The sequence below is a fragment of the Pristis pectinata genome, chromosome 6, assembly GCF_009764475.1.
Source record: "Pristis pectinata isolate sPriPec2 chromosome 6, sPriPec2.1.pri, whole genome shotgun sequence".
Taxonomy (NCBI): domain Eukaryota; kingdom Metazoa; phylum Chordata; class Chondrichthyes; order Rhinopristiformes; family Pristidae; genus Pristis; species Pristis pectinata.
Window position 1 is genome coordinate 23,930,279 of NC_067410.1, and position 23,308 is coordinate 23,953,586.

The following is a 23,308-nucleotide window of genomic DNA, read 5'->3' on the forward strand; positions in this document are numbered from 1 at the left end:
TCCAGATTTGCAAGCTTGAGATTGAAACACTTCCAGGCTTAGGTCACCAAAAACATTGGGTTATAATTAGTTTTGAATGGTAGCACAAACTATGTAATAACATCGTGGGAGACTGTTTCAATGCCGACTTTCTTTTCCAGAATCTTTAATGGTGGGATAATGAAGCAGATTGTGAAACAGGATGTTTTGTACTATTGCCTAAGACATGATTTATTGTCATTGTTTCTTCTTTAATCGCCATTAGAGCTAAAAATGAATTTCTATTTATATCATGCCATTTACACCATAAAATGGACATGTCAACAATTTATCATTTTTCTGGTTGTGCTGGTTGTGAACAAGTTTTCAGGGAACGGGGAATGGAGACTGGTAGCGTTGGGGCTCAGGGATCAGGACAGCAGCCAACTGGGATGGTAGTTTATAGAGCAGAGAGCTGAAGGGGAGCCTGGAGATTGTTGGGAGGAGTGGAGGTGATCTGGGTCATTTCAGTGTGAGGGAGGAGGTATGAATTTATGTACCCTACAGCCCTACTAGCATTGTGCTGTGTTGTGGACCATAATGTCTGGAGGTGCCTAATGATGATGACTCTCAGGACTCATTTTCATTTGCATAATATAATGCTAAAAGAAACATTTGTTATTCAGTTGAATTTCCAGGTCATTGCTTCATGCTTCTATATAATTTGACAAAAAAAATAGATCCTTGAAAATTTATTCTGTTTTATTTTGTTTTACATCTTTCTATAGCAATGGGAAATATCGTTGCCAAGTTTAGTGATAAAATAAAAGTTAACATTTAAAGTAAATGCTTCACAATTATTTTAAAACAAGATTGGAGTGAAACGGTGGAGCACTAATCCAAGTAAAAGTAGAAACTGAAGAAAACTAGAGTGATTGAATGTTCTGAGCTGATCTGAGAGGTGTAGGCTCATTATATCTCCAGCAGTGTGGGATGGTCTATGTGGCATATACTTGCTCCAAATCCAATGTCCTGTCAGTGAATTAGCAGGAATAGGTCATTGGAGCTGATTTATGTCTGTATATTTGGGCAAGAGTTGCATCCTGAAAATCATGTCACAGCACTAACTGTCCGGACTGCCACTCTTTTGTTTGGGTCCATCACAAAATTTAGGCAGGCATCTCATAAGCTCTTGTAAATTGAGATCCAATGATATCTGCAGGGTAAAGTTTTCGCCTGTTGCTGAGCAACTTTCTTACTGCACAAGCATTGTCTAGGGTAGCTTAACTAATGATTCTTAAAGGGACTAACAGTGACTATGCTGCAAACCAGTCTTTTTCTAGTAACACTTATGTGCCAAATGAAGTAAGGTTAGCCCACTGGGCCCAGGAAAATCACCCTGCCTATTGCTGGTCCCCCTGCTTCACCATCACCTCTACCTGCCACCACCAACCCCCACATAACCCCACAGCATCCTCAGCTTTTGCCTATTGTACTCTTTCTTCTCTCCTCTAATGGCTCAGTTAGAGGAAAAGCCAGTGGATCCCTAACCGTCTGATCCACATTTCACCAGTGTGGGCATTTCACTGATGACATCTGGTGGGGAGTGTGGTGTTCCTGCCACTGTCAACCCAACTGAAGATTGGCTTAATTGCTCCTTAGTATTTTCAACTTGTTTCATTGATATTTTCTATTTTCTCTTCCAGAGCTTTACATCTTATTCTTTGCTGTTTTTGTGATTGATAACAGTGACTACTGTAAAAACAGAAAATGCTGGGAACACTCATTGCTGAGTGTTTCCAGCATTTTTGCATTTATTTCAGATTTCCAGCATCTGCAGTTTTTATTTTGATTTTCAACAGTAATTGCTGTAATGGTTTAAAGATTTTCATTCTATCTGAACTCTGACTGTTTTAGGATATTTCACTCAGATTTCTACTCTGGCTGACGTGCAAGAAAATGTGATGGAATACCTTCATGTTCTAAGCAGACCAAAGGTCATTGACCAGGAGCATGATATTGTGTGGACTGAAGCCTATATTGACAGCACTGTAAGTTCTCATTACATTTCCAAGGAACTAAAAAACTCCTTAGTGAAAGATAAGGCAGGAATAATTATATGAAACTACTGATGGAAACAATGTTTGAAAAGGAACAGGTTGTCTTCTTCCAGAAGCCTTAGCTACCCATTCAATAAATGTTTTGAGTAAATGTTCCATATCCCAAAGTATGTTCCTGTGTTTTTGATTTTAACACTGAATTTGTATTTTTAATTGTTCCAGTTTATTTCTGACTGTTTACTGCAGGTGTAGAGAAGTATAATTAAAAAGGGGAAAAGTCAAGTTAAAGGAAAGAGAAGCATTTTTATTTTGCAATGTTTTCAGGGAGACCAACTGGAACTCTGCAAATATAGTGAATGAAATAGGAAACAGATGAAAACAGTAAAAATTGAAGGAATGCCTCGTAGCTGAAATTCATTCAGATTAACTAGTAAATCTGACGAGAAAGATAAGATGGAATAAGAGAACAAGTGTTGCCATCTGTAGTTTGTGACACTGCAAAACTGATTACATTTGGTCATCCATTCCAGTCCAGATGGTTTCATTAATTTTAGCAGTCTCCAGAGGGCTTAATAACAGCATCATCCATAAGAAAAACATACCGTGACACTTCATATCTCATTGTGCAAATACTAAACCATAGTGCAGGTTATTATCAGAAATGGTCGCAGCACCTCTGAGTACCCTAAGATGCCGTAACAAACAACATCAACAGTAGAGAGTTTTAAGCTATTTTCCCCAATTGGGGATACTTTTATCTTATGTGGCAGTGTTTAAAGAATAATAGCAAATCAAAAGATTGTTTTATAACTTTTGTAAATATCAGTCAAGATCTAACACGGGTTACCAATTAATTATCATGTTTACATAAAGCGCTTAAATATATCTCAAAGAAGCACTGTTTGACATGGGAATGTAGGTGCATAATGCCATGATGTCAGATTGAATTTGGCCTTGGAATGCAGTCAGTCCTCATATAAATGTATGCAATTGTACATTAGTAGGTTGTGCCTATTCTGCTAAGCAATTTTTGCACAAGCATTGAACAATGCTTTTGAAAATTGAACAATTTTGGGGCGGCACAGTAGCGTAGCGGTTAGCGCGATGCTATTACAGCGCCAGCGATTGGGGTTCGATTCCTGTCGCTGTCTGTAAGGAGTTTGTACGTTCTCCCGTGTCTGCGTGGGTTTCCTCCGGGTGCTCCGGTTTCCTCCCACATTCCAAAGACATACGGGTAGGTTAATTTGGGTTTAAAAAATGGGCGGCGCGGACTTGTTGGGCCGGAAGGGCCTGTTACCACTCTGTAAATAAAATTTTAAAAAAACTTAATTTAAAATCCCAGTGATTGTTTACTAACACTGGATTTTTTTTCTAAAAATTGCTTGTGCTTCATCAAAGAGGCACTAATGAACCACAAGATTGCTAATGAAAAATGGATTTCATCATCTGTAAAAATATCAATAATAATGAAAATAATAATTATACTAGTCCTGCATTAAAGGTCTGTCCAAAGGTAAATAAGCCTTAAAATTTTACATCAACCCTTGTAGACAGGGAAGAGCAGAAATTGCTCTATTTAAGTACCAGGGGAAAGTTCTACTCCAGCACCTGTCCTTATGTTTCAATATTCTCTGCTTCAAGCATTCCCACCTCATAGGACCACAATTCACCTTTTAATGCCAAGCAGCCAAGTAGCCAACTCCCAGTACCTTCCTTTACCTTTCAGACCAGAGTTTGGCAAATGACATGCTGATGAGGTCTTTATGTTAAAATCATCTTGTCTGCGATCATTCTCAGAGGAATATGCCACTTACTTTGCTGTGTTCCTAGCCTGGAGTCTTTAGAAGACATGCAGAATAAACTCTGAATAGAATCCAAACATTAATCTGGTTTAAATTTTGAGAGGATTTAGCAAATGTGGAGCCCCATAAGTAAATCCAGGAATGATTATCAAATCCCACGCAGCTATTTGAAAATGGACAGTCGTGTGTCATGTGATTTCTCCAGCTTGTGCAGTCAGTGGATAAGATTCCCCACTGGCATCAAGAACTTTGAAAATTGGCTCCATGACAAGCACATAATTGGAAAGATTAAAATATTTATTCCAATCCTATGTCAAGGATAAAAAAAAACAAAGTATAGGAAATATTCAGCAGATTAGAAGAGAAACATTTAAAGTTTTAGATGAATGACCTTTTATCAGAAGGAAGGTCAATGACTTGAAACATTACCTCTGTTTCTTTCCCCATACATACGACCTGATCTGCTGAGCTTTTTTTGATATTTTCTGTGTTTATTTCAGGTTGAAAGATGTTGCACTTGCATTGAAAATGTTTGTGGTGAAATACAACTTTGACACAAGGTGGTATTAAAGTTAATTCTGTTGACAATGAGCTTTTACCTCGAAGAAAGTTGTAAAGCTCCAAATGTAGCTTGAGACCCAAAACAAATTTGGCTTAGATGTCACTTAAGTGATGATATAAAGGTGTGAATGGCAGACAGGTGCCCCATTATAGCTTGCTAGACAGGAAGAGAAAGTGAGGCCTCTACTGTGGCAGTGATGACCTCAGGGAGAGAAGAATGATCTATATTTTAATAAAGCCTTTTTTGCCCCTTTCAAAATGTTCCAAAGCTCTGATTTACAGCAGTGAAGTACTACTGATGTGCATAGACTGTTCCAGTGTGGTAACCTGAGCTTCCATTGTGTAGCACTCCTTCAGTACCACATTGCAGTATCAGCCTGGAATTCCATGCACAAGTTCCTAGAACGGGAATAACATTAGAGCTGACACCTTAAATGGACAATAGTTTATTTTCTTCTCAATGCAAGGTATTCCTGCATGTTATTGCACAGATCAGCTCCCACAATCACCAATGAGATAATGGCCAGATGATCTGTTTTTGTCATGTTGTGGCTAAATGATAACATGACACTGGGGATAACTCTCTTCCTTTTCTTCAACCTTTCACAAAGTAGATCAGATCTTATAAGCCCATCTGATAAGAGAAGGTTACTGTGTAGCATTTTGTCCAAAAGATGGAGCTTTCCATTATGTAGCACTCCTTCAGTACTACAGTGCAGTGTCAGCCTGGATTTTAGAATGGGAATAAAGTCAGAGCTGACACCTTAAACAGACAGCAGTTTTCTTCTCCATGCATGTTATTGGCTCATAAAAATTTAAAAAAAAATTAAGATCTCCATAAGCTTTCACTGACCAATTTAGGGATTGTATGTCACTTGTTGACATTGCCCATTTTCATTTGGATTTTGAAATCAGAGTCCTTTATCTTGTTTCTGAACTGCTCTCAGAAAGGAAGCCTCAAGAAGGCATTACGCTCTTATTCATATTCCTCTTTGAAATATAGGCATACATGCATTCTTTTGATCTTTATCCTTTATCAAGGGCAGCAGACCCCATCTGGTAATATTCCCCTTTCTCAGCCATCACAGCAGGTCTTTAGAAGGGTTGGCAGCACCCACGAAACAGATGCTCGGAGAATAGACTGGGATAAAATGTAGTTTTATACTATACATCCTAACAAATAAACATAAAAATGTAATAAAAGTGGTTAACAATAATAGTAATGAATCATAAACAATACTTTTGAGAATAGACAACTTTTAGAAACATAAATTACAACATTTGTTTTCTAGAGGGGAGAAGGGACTTCAGCCACAAGGTTAGACAAGCCACTGGGGTTGTTCCACTTGGGCAAAGGAGGTTGAGACAAGACTCGATAGAGATGTGCAGGATTACAACTGGTTTAGAGAGGCACTCTGTGCTAGCATGTAGTTTAAGCATTTTGAAGGACAAAAGATCAGGTGAATGTGAAGTAATGTGTTTTTGAATCAGAATCAGATTTATTATCACTGACATATAGCGTGAACTTTGTTGTTTTGTGGCAGCAATACAGTGCAAGACATAAAAATCGATAAATTACAAAAATAAATAAATAGTACAAAACAAAGGAATAATGGGGTTCATGAGTTCATGGATTGTTCAGAAATCTGATAGTGAAGGGGAAGAAGCTGTTCCTGAGTTTGAGTCTTCAGGCTCCTGTACCTCCTCCCTGATGGTAGTAACGAGAAGAGGGCATATCCCGGTTGGTGAGTGTCCTTAAAGATGGTTGACCCTTCTTAAGGCACCTCCTCTTGAAAATGTCCTTGATGGTGGGAAGGATTGTGCAGAAAATATTTAAGATCCAGAGCTCATTGTCTATAGTGCTGGAGCAGGGTCACTCAGGATTTTAAATGATGAACCTGATGAACAGTTCAAAAATAATTTAAAGGGATACTGGGAAGGATTGGGGAGATAGGGCTGCAGATTGTTCTACAAATCTTTAGCACAATCTTGAAGTGCTGTCTGGCCTCTTCCAGAGACATGACGATTCTGTAATTCTTTTTTAGAAGGCAATATTCCTTAAAGCTTCAACTGGAAATTGTTTCATTTACAACAATGTTTTAAAGATTTACATATTTAAAATAAAATTGTTCCAGAGAAATGTATTTCAAAAATATGTATTGCATATGTATCGTCTAATCACTTAGCCATCTAATTGCAGTTTATGATTTCTCAATTAATAGTGAGGCAGTACTGTTCTATAGCAGCATTGGAGATCCATTAAAAGATTATGTCTAGTCGTTAAGTGGACAAGACACTGTCATTAATTGTTTTCTTTTTTTGCCCTATGCATCAGCTCCCACAGGCTAAGCAGGTAAGATTTTGATTCAGTTCCATTTAATCTCACAAGTGCCACTACCAAATCAATACCATTTAATTGTATCAGGGTAACAAGTTAGTTTGTTCAGTTATATTGTCCAAGCATGTATTTATTTGAATAGAAATAAAACTTAATGTATACATTAAAAAGTTTGGGATAACATGGTTAAATTTATGTTAAGGTGCCAAAATTCATTGAACTTTATCTTGTACTTAAAATAACCTGTGAAATTATCTTCAAAGGTTATCAGAAAATCCAAATGCAAAAATTAAAACAAGAGTCACTTAACACATAGAAGCTTGACTATGTAATTTTAAAAGTGGATCTTGTAAATGATCAAGAAGAATAAAGGCAATCAATCTTACTGTTAGCTACCACTGTTTTGGATCAGGGTAAAAACTGAAGTAATTAAATGTGGTATAAATGTGGAAAAACTTTATCCATAATGCAGGCCTCAGTTTTCTTTAATAACTGCAGTGCAGTCTCAGATGAATGATGCTTGTTGCACACACTGTTAAAAAATATTAAGTGTTGTAAAAGTTCTGTTGAAGGAGATTCAGATATATTTGTTTTACATGCAGCCATCAATTTTCCAAGCTGGTAAACTGGCTTTACTTGGAAGTATCATACTCATGGAATAGCACATCAATTTTCATTTATGCATCATAAACTTTGTCTCCAGGGAAAATGTCTTGAAAGGGGAGGATGGTTAACTTTTGAGAATATGGTTTATGTCTTTTTTTGCAGGTCACCCAGTCACCAGTTATTTCAAATTTGCAGTAATAATATCCAGATAATAGTTTGATTACAGTAAATCTATCTTGAGTTTCAAGACAAGAATAGCAGTCATTTAAATCAGAAACAAAAAAATAATTTGGCAATCTATTCATCATGGTGTCCAATCCACTGATATTGTGCTCAGATCTGTGCTTCATGCAATTATTGGCCAGAAATGTGGTCACATATCACTTGTCTTTCATGTATTAAACAGTCTGCTGAGTTCCAAATATGGTGGACAAGAAACCTACGTGCAATTCAGGCACCCCTCCATATTGAATAAGATAAAGATGCTGATGGCAGAAGCACAAATTGGGAAAGTTTAAAGCCAAAGATAATTTATTTAAATCAGGGTGTTGTGTGACTTGGAGCATCCATCATTTGAATGTCCCAGCCTTTCACGTGTTGACCTTTCACAGCAAGACTTGGTTCAAACTGAACTGAATATGAAGCCAAGAGGATTGTCAAAAAGCAAAAAATGATACAATGTCATTTACCTGAATTGTTGGCTTTATATCTCTCTCCATAGATACTGACTGACCTGCTGAGAATTTTCAGCATTTTCTGTTTTGACCTAAAAATGCCCAGGATCTCCGCACACCCAACAATGGGCACACATAAATTTCTAGGCCACTGTGACAGGAGGAGTTTGGGGAATTTAATGGCTTAAACAGATTCAAATTTTTATTTAGGGTGAGCCTTTTGAATCCAAAATATGCCACCTTAGATGAATACATTAATGTATTTAATCGACCAAACTTTGGAAGTAATAATTTGTTTTTTCTTTACAAGTCTTTGGAAGCCATATTCAACAGTGTCAAAAGCAGGCCACATAAAATTCTGGCTTCCTGCTGGTCTTATGATTGTAGCTACAACCCATAGTAATCACGCCATTTGTTGGGTGAGTGCTTCAGCAGGGTGGTGCAACATTGTGAGTGGCAAGCACCAGTTTAACTGCTCTATATTGCTTAAAACCAGCCTGTAGATCTTAAAGGAGAAGTCCACTTTGCCTGCAGCAGGTACTGACAGGCACTCTGGAAGGGAATCTGACCTGGGAAGCTATGAAGAATGGTGCAACAATGGAGAGCACAGGCTCCATGTTTTTCTGACACTGCACAGGAGTCTTTGTTGGAGAGGGTCGAACAGGGGGCAAGGAACCACTTAGATTCATACTCGTGGGTCTGGGGGCATGGCTGAAAGAATTCACTGCCCTTGTGTACATGGACAAGTTCAGTGAATGCACCTTTCACTGCAGCTGCACCACCAGGCTTACACACTGCTCAAAATACACCAAACACTAGCTCTTCATTATCAATGATCTTGATCAATCCTAGCATTAATTTGCTCTTCTGCACCCTCACACACTTAGTACAAAGGCAAGCCTCGCATGTCAGCTTGCTCACACTGCCACTATTCAATTAACAGAGCTATATTCCCCGAATACACTTACTCATGTGCTTCCCTCTTTCTTAGTTGACAAGGTGGCATAGAATCATATACAGTGGCAACTAACCATAAGGGAATAGGTGTGCTTTTAAATCTTTATCCTCATAGGGAATGCCTTTTTCTGAAGGCTGAAACCATTGAAGACAAAAGTACTCTCATTCCTAATTCTCCTTCTCATTTACCACCTCCCTCCAGCCCACAATTTCTTCAAATTTACATGCTGCAGTGTAAGGCAGGGCAAGGAAAGGAAGCAAACCGTGATAATGACACGGTGGCTAATTCAGAAGATAACAGAGAGGTGAGGTCTGCTCAAAGTTAGATACACAACATTGTTATGCAACCATAACAATGACATCTTGCAGCAAGGAATGCTTACCTCACTGAAAGGTTTCAGCCTAGACTTAAAGAATCCTCTGGAAGGTCTGATGGAAATTGTGTGAAGTGGGTGTGTGCCGCAGACCAGGTCAGGAAACTGACCCTAGACCAAAGTTAAAATGCCTTGTTATCTGAGAAAGCAGACAAGTTTAAATTCACCCCCACTATAAACTCACCCATAACCTACCTTGACTAAAATCAGGGCCTGGACTAAAAACAAAAAGGTGTTGATCAATATTACAGTTGGTAAAAAAAAGGAATAGTAACTACAGATGATAAAAGGAAAGGGAGAATGGGGTTGAATAAGTAAAGTGTTTAATTTATTGTAGTTTGTGTGTGAAATTGTTTAGCTGTAGTCTTGTGTAAACAGTAATATGATTGCTCCTGATTTTATTATGTTATTAGTGTTGTTCCAGCATCAAGGTGCAAAACTGGCCAATGCAGGAAGACTGAAGTTTCCCTGAACCTACTGGCAGTGTAAGGGCTTAAGAAAATTAGTTGTATTAGATAAATTAGTTAATAGGTCTTGACTTGATCTATACCTTCTCACAACTTTAAGTTAACATGGCATTTTATCTTCTCAACATCAGTTCTTACAAAATTTCTCATCACACTAAATTACACAGTGGGCAGGCACGGTAGTGTAGTGGTTAGCATAATGCTTTACAGCGCCAGCGACCCGGGTTGAAATCCGGCCACTGTCTGTAAGGAGTTTGTACGTTCTCCCCGTGTCTGTGTGGGTTTCCTCCAGGTGCTCCGGTTTCCTCCCACATTCCAGAGACGTACAGGTTAGGAAGTTATTGGCATGCCATGTTGGCGCCAGAAGCGTGGCGACACCTGCGGGCTGCCCCCCAAATCACTACACAAAAGGTGTGTTTCACTGTGTGTTTCAATGTACATGTGACTAATAAAGAGATCTTATCTTATCTTATCTTATCTTATCTTATCTTATCTTATCTTATCTTATCTTATCTTATCTTATCAGGAAGTGGTACCTTCCATTTCAACCTGTAAATATATTTATACAATTTCTCTGTTTCTTGGGAAGATTAATTGCATATTTACGTTGAATATAAATTTACAGGGAAAGCATAAAAATATTTAAAGGAAGTGCAGTGCAGGGTAAATTTTACACGTTATAGGACTTCCTGCACAAAAATTTAGTTTCTTCTGAATTCATTCATTGGTTGTTTAATTATAAAAGGCAGCATAAAGGCAAAGAATTTTTCTGATGTGAAGTACAACACCTAAGTCATCTCAGATCACACAGTAAGCACCAGCTTCTGTCCATTATCTGGCAGTTCCCCAAGCTTTTGTGGAGCAGGAGGATCTATGAGCAAATTGAAAAAATGTTGTCTCATTAACCCTTTCTCCTATCATACACCTGGTGTTGAGCACCCTAACAGTGTAGCCTGTAATCTGTGTGGTATCTTTGATGCGAGATTGCAATAATTCCCCAGACTGAATTCTGGCAACAATGGTGTCTTGTTTCAAGTGCTCCAAAGCCATTAGTCACAGCATTCATGTTAGGACAAAGTCTTCTGCTGTTCTCTCACTGCCTTGCAGTTTTCCTTTAGATGGCAAATGGTTCCTTTCATTTCAGTAAATCCTTCCCCAGAGGACTGATACTAAAAGTGTGCTGCTGAATACTCTGAAAGTGGCATAAAGTAGGCTTAAGAGATATTAAAAATACCTCGTGTATCCTCATTAACTGCCTTCAAAACTGTCTTAAGATACCCATCCCTTGTATACATGTGGGGTTGCAGCATGTCCAAATCAACTTTTGGCATATTACTGTTTTCCCAACACATGCAGCTGAAAATCATTATTTTTCCCCTGTAAAAGATGATAATAGCCATTTCCAGGTCACTTCACATCATTGTAAATTTGACTAGACTGTTTTTGCTGTGTCAGCATTGCAACCACGACACATTTACTCCATCAGCAGCAAGCAGGCCAGGGTCATTTCCTATGTGTTGCTCTTTCTGGATCTTTGCAGGAAACGTCAAGCATGTTGACATTGGAGGTGAGTCTTGTTAGGCAATCTGGGGACAACCTGATCTTCCCAGCACAGCACTTATACCTGCCAGGTAGTAAATTACTTGCCCCAATATTTGGGGTAACTTAAACCCTTGACTGCTGTGACATCCTCACCCTCCACCCTCACTATCACCCCAATCTGTAGCCCACCCTGACCCCATATTCAAGCTCCTCCCCTACCCAACTGACCACAGGCTGATCTGACTGATTCATGTCCCTGTTCCCCTACTCCTTCAACAATCTGCATTTCTGATCATTTAACCTCCCCCGTCCCCCCTTCTTCACACAATACCAGTCCTATTTTAATTTCCAACGCACAGCACAGATCCACTAGGCCCTTTGGCCTTTAATTCCCTGAGTTTGGCCTCCAAAAGAAGTATGGGCACCACATTCTCAGCTCCAGGCACCTCAAATGTAAGTGAGTGTTTCAGTGGAGATCCACTGACTAAAAAATTGCTGCATCAGGGCACCTTCACACTCTGGATTTTCTGGGCAATTCTCTTGCCAGAATAACTGTATGATTCCTACCCATTGCCACACAAACAGGAAGCTGCCTGTAAATGTTCTGAGATGTTGCTTCCCACCTATGACATTTAGATGAGACACAATATAAAATTGCTTTATTTCAGAGTCTGTCATGTTGGTGCACATCCAGCTCACTGCCACCAAACCCCATCCCCATCAACCTACCCACCCACCCATCCACCAGATCATTCATCATTCACCAATTTAATTTGTGTTTGTTCAGTTTTTAAATATTTCATCTTTTTGTAATTAAAATTGATTGTGTTGTGTAGTTATCCCATTATTGTTTCTGGATTTATTATCATGCATAGCTTTTCTTTTGTATTGGCTTGGCTAAAAACAAATACCAGTTCAGTTCGTTCCTTTTCACAGTTTTAAAAATTCATGTGCTTAGTCTTAACATCCAGCCTACTTTCTTTTTACAGTATGATAATGGTATCTAAATTGTCAGAGTATCTTGTTTCCCTAGGCAACTTAATCCCATTCACAAACTCTAACATTTATGGGGATGATTCCCTCAGCGTCAGTGACATTATAAACTTACCAGGAAGATTTTCAAGTTGAATTGTAAATGTCTTCTAAAAGATCACATTTAGGAACTCACTGCAAAGGGCAATTAAGGAAATTGTCCTGCTAAGTTTTTGATGTTGCATGACAGCCAAAGGAAACCTTACAGTACTCAGACATTTCTGTTCAGATAAAATGTAATTATTAACAACAGAGTCCAGAACTCTCAGCCAGTGCTCTCTAGTAGTCATAACTGACCAAGTAAATGTATTTTTACCGAAAAATGCCACCTTTTTGTTGCTGTTGTAATGTGGTGCCATCAGCTACATTCCTGCTGCATGGTGCTCATTTTCTTGACTTGTTTTTTTCTTTTTCAGTGTTGTGTTTTTATTCAGGCATAAGTCTGAACTGATCTCATGCCACTATGTATTAGTGCAAACCCTGAGGATTTGAGAGCCTAAAAATTGATTATCACCTTTTATTTGTGGACTAGGCCATTATTGCTTTTCACGCTGATCCTAAATCATGAAAAAAAATCATGAAATTTGGCACCAAGCCATTTGAAACACTACAAGTGGTTTACACCCAGAAACACGCACTAAAATACAACACACTCAACTTCCAACAGGATCACACTCACTTTAGCACAGCCAGATATCTGCAGCATCTGACATGACTGCCATGGAGGAGAGAAGATCAGTGGAGAAAGGGAGCAACCTCCTAGATTTACACAACATGATATAAAAGTCTTGGTGTAGGCAATAGACCCAGGAAGCATGTCTTGTCTGCCATAGGAGGGGCAGGGCACCAACATGTCTCATGAAGCATCCTGACCTGAAAAATGAACTATGTCTCTCTCCCCAGTGGTGCTGCCCATTCATCTACATTTTCTGTTTTTATTTTGGATATGTAGCATCTGCAATTTTTTGCTCTGTCTTTAGAAGAGCCTTTGCAGGAAGTGGCTGCAGTGCTCTCGATCAGGAGAATCCCTGAAATATGGAGTAATGCTAGAAGAGAATTCATGACTCTACTAAATATGTCAAGATGGGCTCTGGACCAACATAAATACTGCTCTTATGTGCTGGTGTGCGCACACACAACGACTATTACACTATACATGCCACCTCCTTACCCTCACTCCATCCTTGACATTCTGTTCCCTCCAGTGAGCTATAGCCCTGCCCACACCAGGCATCAAGAATCTGGTAGAGTAGAGGTGGGGTTCCATACATCTGTACTGTCTGAGACGAGGGCTACCATTGGGATTGACAAGCCTAATGCAGCTGCACTGCAATGTGGTTTGCAAGCTGTCAAACCTAGTTGAGTGCAAGGGTTGACAAGGAGCTTGGAGGAGTCCAACTCCCTGCTCTCAAGTTATATGGAGCCAGGAAACTATGACCTCCTCTCTGAGGCCTTGCCTTGCGCTCCTCTTTGCAAGGGTTCAGTGAGGATCCTGTCAAATAGCATATGCTGGTTTAGGTGATGACTGCTGTGGTGATGCAGATGGAGGCCACACAAAGTCTTTCTGCCTCAATGGAGTCACACACTGATCCAGTTAGAGGTCTTGTTTCTGCCAGATGGGAGCAACATGAATCTCTAAATGAACAACATAATGTCACCAGGAGCATTGATTTCCTCACAGAAGAGAGAGATGCCACTCATGGGCAGGTCATTGTGCTCATTGAGCAGAGAAATGGCACATGTAGATTGCTACTCGCAGTGGGCACATGAATGCAGTCCATCAGTAAGTAGATCATGGGTTACAGGGAGCAGAAGGATACTGTGCATGAGCAACTTGCTGTTCTCCACGTAGAGATGCTGCACATGAGCAGATGGCACTCCTGAGTGAGGCAGAGCGGTGCCACATGCGAGCAGAATGCTATTCTTAAGGAGCTGAGATCTTGCATGTGGCATTTGGCCTTTTTGCTGCAGAAGCGCTGACATCCATCCCACACCAACCTCACACATGTCTTCAGATTGGGCAGACAGTTGACTCTGGTGAATCAGGGTCTTTCTCTGTTTATTCATGTGATGTGGATGTTGTTGACAATGCCATCATTTATTGTTCCATCCTCAATTGCCCCTGAACTGGCTGTGACAATTAAGAGTCAACCACATTAAAGGGCAGACAAGGTAAGGATGGCAGCTTTCTTTCCCTGAAAAGCATCAGTGAACCAGTTAGATTTTTACAACAACCAATGATTTCATTGTTACTGTTGCTGAAACTTGTTTCCAAATTTTACATGATATCTTGATTTTAAATTCCCCAGCTGTTGTGGTGGGATTCATGTCTCTGGATGAATTCTGGTTGCTGGTCCAATGATTTAACCAATATGCTACCAGACTCTCTGTCACCTGGTCCAGAAGTTAAGACAAGATAAGATATCTTTATTAGTCACATGTACGTCGAAACACACAGTGAGATGCATCTTTTTGCATAGAGTGGTTTGGGGACAGCCCACAAGTGTTGCCACGCTTCCGGTGCTAACATAGCATTCCCACAACTTCCTAACCCGTATGTCTTTTGGAGTGTGGGAGGAAACTGAAGCGTTTGGAGGAAACCCAAGCTGACAGGGGGAGAACGTACAAACTCCCTACAGACAGTGGCCGGAATTGAACCTGGGTCGCTGGCGCTTTAATAGCGTTACGCTAACTGGTACACTACCGTGCCTGCCCACAGGTTGAAATAATGGTAGAGTGGTGTGAGTGCCAGCAGAAAATTACACCATTGCCCATTGTATCCACTGAGAAATTGTCTGGTTCGGCATCTCACACTATGGCCTGTCAGACAACACACTCACTCATGCCCCAAAATCAACCATCACAGGCTGTTCTTTCAATTGCTGGGCAGCAGTCTGAAGCTGGCTCATACATTGCAAAAGCTTCTTGAGGGTTATCCAGGGCATCTGTGTGGACATAAAGTGAAAGTGAGCAGCCTTTCTGCAGCCAGACTGTACAAAAGGGGGAGACCACCATGTGGCAGTAGGACATCACAACCCACAAACTTTATTTTTGTGAAAGATGTTATGATTCCTCGTTAATTTGATCTGACATGGTTACCAGCATTCTCAAGACTGTTGAATTATATTCTCATTTAGTGCAAATAATTGACATAATTTTGCAGAGATAAGTCACATTAATGTAGCAACTGCTGTCTTCACTGCATATACCTTACCTAGAAAGGTTGCTAATATCATGCCTGTCCTGTGGTCATGCTTGACCTAAGCCTTGAGGCTGGACCTTGAGTATTGTTTTCTCCTTACAAGTAATAGCCTTATTGCAGCAGACCATGCACTTCTGAAATATTTAGACTTCAACAACATGATCAGATGTGCTTTCAGTGATTGTATCTGACCCACAGTGGGAGGGTGATACTATCTTATCCCCTACTTAGTTTGTTTTCTTGGCCACTGTTGAGAGACGGAATCTTCCAAGAGGTAGAGAAATGTGAGCTGGGTCACAGGATGGAATGAAACATTTGCTCCATGTTGCCCTTGGAGCCCTGCTTTAAGCAGGTGGTTGAAAAGGACAAGAGTAAATGAGAATACATTAATGAGAAATGATGTAGGAAAGGCAAGTCCAAATGTTGCAAGCTGAACAGTGCTTTCACTGCCTGATGAGTTAGTTCTGTCCCATTGTGTATATGGAAATATTCAGTTGTAATGGCTTAAAGGGAACCTCAACTGGCATATAATTCAGGATTTCTCACTTCTAATTGATTGTGAACTTCATTGACTTAAAATATTAGACCCTCAGTGCATCCTCCCACATACTGAATGCCTCTCTGATTACTCTCAACAATTATGGCTACAATATTGACTAACTATGATTGATGCTGAGCAGCAGTCCGAAGGGTTCAAGGTCTCAACCAATGTCTGGACCTGCAGAGTGGAGCTGATCTGAGCAAAGTATATTTTGAGCATTGACCATTACTGTTTTAAGCAAGGGGCCACTCTTCAGAAAAGGCCGAGAATTTGTAACAAGCCATTACCATGAAACGTTCAGGGAATCATTGACTGAAATGTTATATTCAGTGCAGGGAGACCAACACAACAGATTGAAAGGATTTAGTGCATCATCTGCACTTTCTCGGCTATTTATTGATGCACTTTGTTGATGTTGATGATTGTAGGGTCAGGAAATATTTGTTTAATTGTTCCGCCATTTCTTTAACCTTCAGTATTATTTTTCTGGTCTCAGTTTGTAAAAGACCTGTATTATCTTTTGTTAATCTTTTCAGTTAGAATCTTTTGAAGTCTGCTTATATATTTATTGCTAGATTATCCTCAATTTCTACTTTCCCTTTCCTTATCATTGTCTAACTTCTCCTTTGCTGAGTTCTGAAATGTTCCTACTCCTCAAGCTCTGTACCCTGTATTGCGACATTTTAAGTATTTTCCTTTGAATGTTTTCTTTAATTTACCTTATTAATCACTGCTAGACACATTTCCTGTTGAGTTTTTAAGCATTAAAACTCAAACGTTGCAACTAGGTAATAACTCAGTGTTAGCCATTACTTGTTGACTGTTTAATTAGCTTCCTGATCTACCATAGCTAACTCAAACCTCATACCTTCGAAGCTTGCTTTGTTTGGATTTAAGGCCCAGGTTTCAGATTGAACAAAGTTACTTTTAATCATTATATAAAATTCTATGATATTATGATTACACTTCTCTACAGGTATCTTAACTACCAGCTTATTAATTAACTCTTTCTTATTTCAAAATACTTCATCGACAATAGCCTGTTCCCTTGCTGGTTCCTTAACATACTGGTCTAGAAAACAACCTCTTAGAGAATTCATAAATCCATCCTCCATATTACTACTACTAAGTTAGTTTGCTCAGCCTAGAAGTAGTTTAAAGTCCCCATGATTTTTATATTACCCTTGTTACATCTCTAATCTCCTAATTAATAGCATGACCTACATTACCAGCACTGTTTAAGGGTCTGTAAAGGACTTTTACCAATGTTTTCAGCCCCTTGCTTTTTTTTAGATCTGCCCACATTGATACTACTTTTTGTGTTCCTTAGTTAAGATCCATTCTCTACACTATCCCATCCTTTATTATTATGACTACCCCTTCTCCTTTTCCATTTTGTCCATTTTTTTCTAAGTTAAGTCTCTTGGAATATTTTGTTTCCTTTCTTAGTCACTTTAAAATCTTATCTGTGTAATGGCTTATTAGATTATCCCCATTTACTTCTACTTGTTCTCTGCAGGCACATGCATTCATTCATATATTTTGTTATGAATGTTGCATGCATTCAGGTAAAGAACTTACAGTTTTTTTTAACCACCATTTTTCCCTCTCTGACTCTTATTGGAGGTATATTCTTATGTTTATATGAACAATCGTTCCTGACAGGACCTGGTTAACATTACTCATTTCACGACCTGCACTATCACCTTATCCTGAACCCTGGCAATGGGCAGGCAATGCACCATTCAGAACTCATGCATGTGCCTGCAGAGAACAGTAATCTATTCCTCTAACTGTCCATTTTCACAACTGCATCACATTTTATACCCCCAAATTGAATGGCTCTCTGTCATTGTGCTATCAGTTTGCTTATGCACAGTGCAGTCTTTGCTGTTGTCCACACAAGCTTCAAGAACACATCGGACAAATAGAAGGGCTGGGGCTCCTCCTGTGCCACCTTCTGGATTCTCATCATACCTCACTCATGTCACACTCCAGTTCTTCTTGATGGATCAATGCTACAACTCTTAATCTAAAGGGGTGATTGCCTCTTGATACAAGCCATCCAGGACTCACAGCATCTGAACTTCAGACTCAACTTCATCTTCTCTGAGCAGAAATTCTTCAAGCTGCAGACACTTACCTAAAATATGGTTGCCATGGATCACAGTGGTTTTCAACAGCTCCCACATTGAAGAGCTGCAACACATCAACTGCCCTGCCCGTCTTAATTTCATTTATTTATTTAAATAGTTTGATTTATTTAATTCTTTAAGTATAAAGCTGCACCTTTGCCATTACCTCCATAAGTTTCCTCACTCACCAAAGGCTACACTCCACAGACATGCATTTGCTGGGCACCTCACAATGTGGTAGAGCACGCATTAAGTGATACCAGCCCCTACAATTTTAGCCCTCTGCTGAGACATGCTGCCACTCAACACAATGGTAAGTGTTGGCTGTACACTACAATCCTATAAATTAACATGCAGCAAAAGTAGGCATCCTCTATTGGATGCCAGTTAATCCCGCATTGCAATCAATGTGTCATTTAATTCCAATTTAGCCCCCATGTTTCTTTAGCTATTAAAAATTCGTATTTTCTGCTTCTGTTGACTAACCTATTCAATGTTAAATTATTTCTAAAGGAGTGCAATTATTACAGCACTAAGAACAACAATGGTTAAGAATTACGATAATATTCAGAGAAAGGTTAACTCTGTGGGTGATAAAACCTGTGCATCACAGCTGGAAATTAACTAGAAACTAAGCTTCATGTGGGAATTAATGATCTCTCTTCAGTGGTGAAAACTCAAAATAATATTGAAAGCTTCTGCTTTGAAAATTGACTAGTTTGTGTTACTGGCCATTATAATGGACAATGTGGCTCAAATCATCCATAATACAATCATATTTTCTGCTAATTGTCCTTTCTGTTCCTTAGCTGTCCGTTGATTCAGATCGTGTTCTAATGACCACAATTGCAATGCCAGTATTTAGCAAGAAAAACGAGACAGTGAGTATGCCTTGAATTCATTAAATTTAGGTATTCACTTTATTTCTAATTAACAACAAGTGCAAAAACTATGAGCTTAGTAGTAAAGTTGTTTTGAGGCAAAGAAGATATAATATCTAAATGCAGTTTTTAATTCTTGTAATATTGTGGGATGATATTGATGAAAAGCATAACATGCTTTCATATACATCCTGAAATCAACCAAGAATGGCCTTGCAAGAGGATTAGAAACAGACTTCCTCTGGCTATCCTGTGCCTTGAGAAGGTAAACAACAGGGTTCTTTTAATGGGAAGTAGTTATTTTGATGTTTTTGTTGCCTTGACAGCGCAATCAAGGTATTCTTCTGGGTGTGGTGGGCACGGACGTTCCTGTGAAAGAGCTTTTGAAGGTTATTCCAAAGTATAAGGTAAGTCTACCTATAAAATCTTTTTGTTGTTTATGTGAAGGTTTTCACAGTAATCCACCAATTGTAATGTTGGGAGAAAAACTAGAGAACTCATTCAAGTGGTCATTTGCAATATTTCCCCGGACTTTCTGATGTCCCTCCATGAAAATTGCAGTAAATGGCTGGTAGAACCCTCAGAGAAATTCAAGTCAATTTTGGAAAGTAACAGATGTGTTGGGGATGAGTAAAGTTCTCACTGTCCCTCACTCCATATATAGCTAACATGAGGGGACATAATTTTAAGGTGATTGGAGAAAGGTATAAGGGGGATGTCAGGGGTAAGTTTTTGACACAGAGAGTGGTGGGTGCATGGAACGCACTGCCGGCAGAAGTTGTGGGGGCAGATACATTGGGGACATTTAAGAGACTCTTAGACACATGAATGATAGAAAAATATGGGGTTATGTGGGAGGGAAGGGTTAGATAGATCTTAGAGCAGGATAAAATGTCGGCACAACATTGTGGACCCGAAGGGCCTGTACTGTGCTGTAGTGTCCTATGTTTTATGTTAAGTTCAAAGAGTCTTGCCGATAGTTAAATGCTAATAAATATAATGTAAAAATATCATCATTTTAACTGGTCACAATAGTTTGGTGGCAAAAGGATATGACTGATCGAGACATGGCCCTTTATAATTTTATCAGATTTTGTAATGAGATGTCAAGTGGATTTTAGCCTAGGCCTGCAAAGGGACATCACGATCGATCCTTTGGATCTCTGGACTCCACAGAGAAAGTTGCTGGTTCTCCTGCCTTGGAATCCCCTCCTTCATTATTGTGAGATCTACCCAAAACCCCTCTCCCATGATTTAAAATTTTGCTGGTGAGCCTTCATGTGGCAACAATTGGGGGACCTTTCTCCAAATGTCCATTTCCTACCTACCACTTTGAGGTCCAAGGTTAGAACACCCTAGGTCTGAAATCTGTTCTTGTGAGAGTGTTTTTCACTGTTACGGACTCAGTGAAAGTCCCTTTAAGATAGAGAGTGTGTGTATTTGTGTGTGTGGCATGCTTACATCAATAGAAGATAAAGGACGTAATGACGTTGTTGAAGTAGTAAGAAGAAGAAGAAGGAGAGAGAGAGAGAGAGAAGGGAGAGAGACACCAGCCTGCTTGTTTTCTCTATCGATGGATGAGAAACAATAACTGTGTCTGCCACTGAAATCCATGTATGGAAGTTGGAAGTAATCCAGTGGAGTTCACTTTGTTGCTGACCTGTAGAAGGAAACAGGTATTTGTGTGTGTGGACGACCACGATTCGGATGCTTTTCGGGGTGAGGAAGTCACTACCGAGTAAACACTGAAGTGTCGCTGGGGTTCCATCGTGGAACATTTGGATTTCGTATGTACTCTCTCTATGTTTCTCTACGTCTACGTCTTATCTTCAGACAACGGTGGTTGTTGAAGAAGCCCTTGCTCATGTTTCACCTTATGGCTTGCGGAACTGAACTTTAAGAACCATTCCGGAACTGGGAGTTTTGGACTTTGTCACACACACACACGAAGAGTTTAGTTTTGGGGTTAACGTTCAAGGTTTAACATTTTTGAAGTCTAACATACTAACATTTTTACTTTTATTTTACGTATTATCATAAGTAGTGATTAATAAAATAGTTTCAAACACTAAATCATACTCAGTGTGTTTCTTTTGTTGCTGGTTCGTGACATCACTTACTTCACCATGTGCGCAAGAAGTGCTATGGTTTAAAATGAACTCCCTAGTGCCAATTCTAATCTTGTCATTTGGTCTCAGGCCTAGCTGTAATTCATTTTTGAAATTTTAGATTGAGTTGCTATAAAAGTTCCTTGCAAATGTTCATATGGCACATGCAAGTCAGACTGTATGTTTCAAAGGATGTAGCTCTGAAAGCTCTATTAATGTTCTGTTTCACCGTTGTGAATTTGCTTTCGATGACAGTCCTTATGAAGAGAAATTAAATGCTTAATGCTATGACATGCCAACAACAAAACTGTAGATCCAAAAGCACTTATAGGCTTAGGTCCCATGGCTTTTGCTTAGAGTATAATTGCAGGGGCACTTGGAAACTGCCTACCCATAATGTTGGGTCTTCAACTTAAAATGTTAACTTGTCTTCTCTTTCCACAGATGCTGCCTGACATGTTATACAGTATATTTCCAGCATTTTCTGGTTTTATTTTAGACTTTTAGATTTTTGATGTTTGTTACTGGTTCCATTTTCACAGCACTGAAGTGCAAAGTCAGTAGTTGTCTTTAAAATTAAAACTTTGGACAATTACAAATGTACCCTATTTTACAGTATATAACTAAAAAGGATCTATGATTGTCAATAAAACAGGGTTCTCTTGCTGTTTAAATATATTCTTTAATAACTGAATTGCTTGTAAAGATTAACTATTTCATGGTGAGATAAAATATAGACCTGTGAGTTTTAGTAATCGCTAGGACATTGAGAATAAAATTTTGAAGAGGTAATGGGGATGGTGAATGAGGGTGGTGCACATGGAACTCAATTTGACAAGGTTCCACATGGCAGACCAATAAGAAAAATAAAAAACATGGAATTCAAGGGTAAGTGCCAAGTTGGATCCAAAATTGGCTCAATGGTAAGAAGCAAAGTGTAAAGGTGGACGGGATTTTAAGTCACGGGAAGGCTGTTTGCAGTGAGATTCTGCAGGGTCAGTGGCAGGGTACCAGCCTTTCATGGTTTATGTGGGAGCCTTAACTAAAGAGTCTGGAGATTATATAAAAGTTGGCAGTATGGTTGATGGTTAGAAAGAAAACTGCACACAGCTGGAAGGTATCAACATGTGACAAAGGTGGCAAGAACGTGGCAAATATTATTCAGCCTGAAGAAAGGTGAAGAAATGATCAATGAATGGAGGAGCTGAAAAGTCTTGAGGAATGGAAGGACTTTGGAGGACATGTTTATAGATCACTGAAAGTGGTTAAAGCATATGGGATTCTCTCCTTTATTGGCACAGGCATAGAATACTGTTGAATGCTGTTTCCTTTAGCCTCAATAGCCTTTTATAGCTGGCATGGGCCTCATGGTAGAATGCCCTTTTTATTTTAAATGTTTATATTTCTATTATAATTCATGTAATAGTTTTTTTTTATTTTCCAGTAATCTATATCCTGTGCCAGGGATTTTACTGGCAAAGCTACCAGAAGTCAAACACCTCAATTGTCAATGGCTGACTTAATGACAATGCATTAAGTTTAAAGTTGTTCTATCACATTTTTGTCCAAATTTTAGATGTCCAAATGAATACAATAATAGTAATAATTTTTCCCTATAGTGGGCAAAATAAAGCAGGAGAGAGTATTTGTGGTTATAGGTCTTCTGCAAGAAGCTTAAATGTGCTTTACCATGTGTCCACTAGAGCTACTGTTTTTTAAGTAACATGTCAATCCACACTAATATCGCTTCACAGATTGTACAATCATTTTTCATTGCCTGCAGTTCCAAGCAAATTTAGTTTCTTACGAATCAGTATGGGGCTAAAGTATATCATAAATAGCAGTTTTGAATTTTGGTATGCTTTAGATCATTTGAATCTTAGAATATTCTAGTTACTGCATTAATTATTACATTCACATTCTGAATGTTAAAAAAGACTAAGCTTGGTAAGTATTTGAAACATTTAGACTGATGAGATATTAATTTTAAAAAGTCTGAGGATGACTGGCCTAAAAAACACTTGGGACACTATCTTTTTCCTTATGTCTCAGTCCTCAGAAATTAAACAT

At 39.1% G+C, this 23,308-nt stretch overlaps 1 protein-coding gene across 1 annotated transcript in view; it reads left to right on the forward strand.

The window, feature by feature from the left end:
• The window catches only part of cacna2d3a (calcium channel, voltage-dependent, alpha 2/delta subunit 3a), a 556,823-nt gene that overhangs the window by 354,652 nt on the left and 178,863 nt on the right, over positions 1 to 23,308 (forward strand). Inside the window, 4 exon segments of the mRNA XM_052017619.1 lie at positions 1,876 to 2,009; positions 6,717 to 6,734; positions 19,059 to 19,130; positions 19,457 to 19,537. Coding sequence (XP_051873579.1) covers positions 1,876 to 2,009; positions 6,717 to 6,734; positions 19,059 to 19,130; positions 19,457 to 19,537 — 305 coding nt within the window.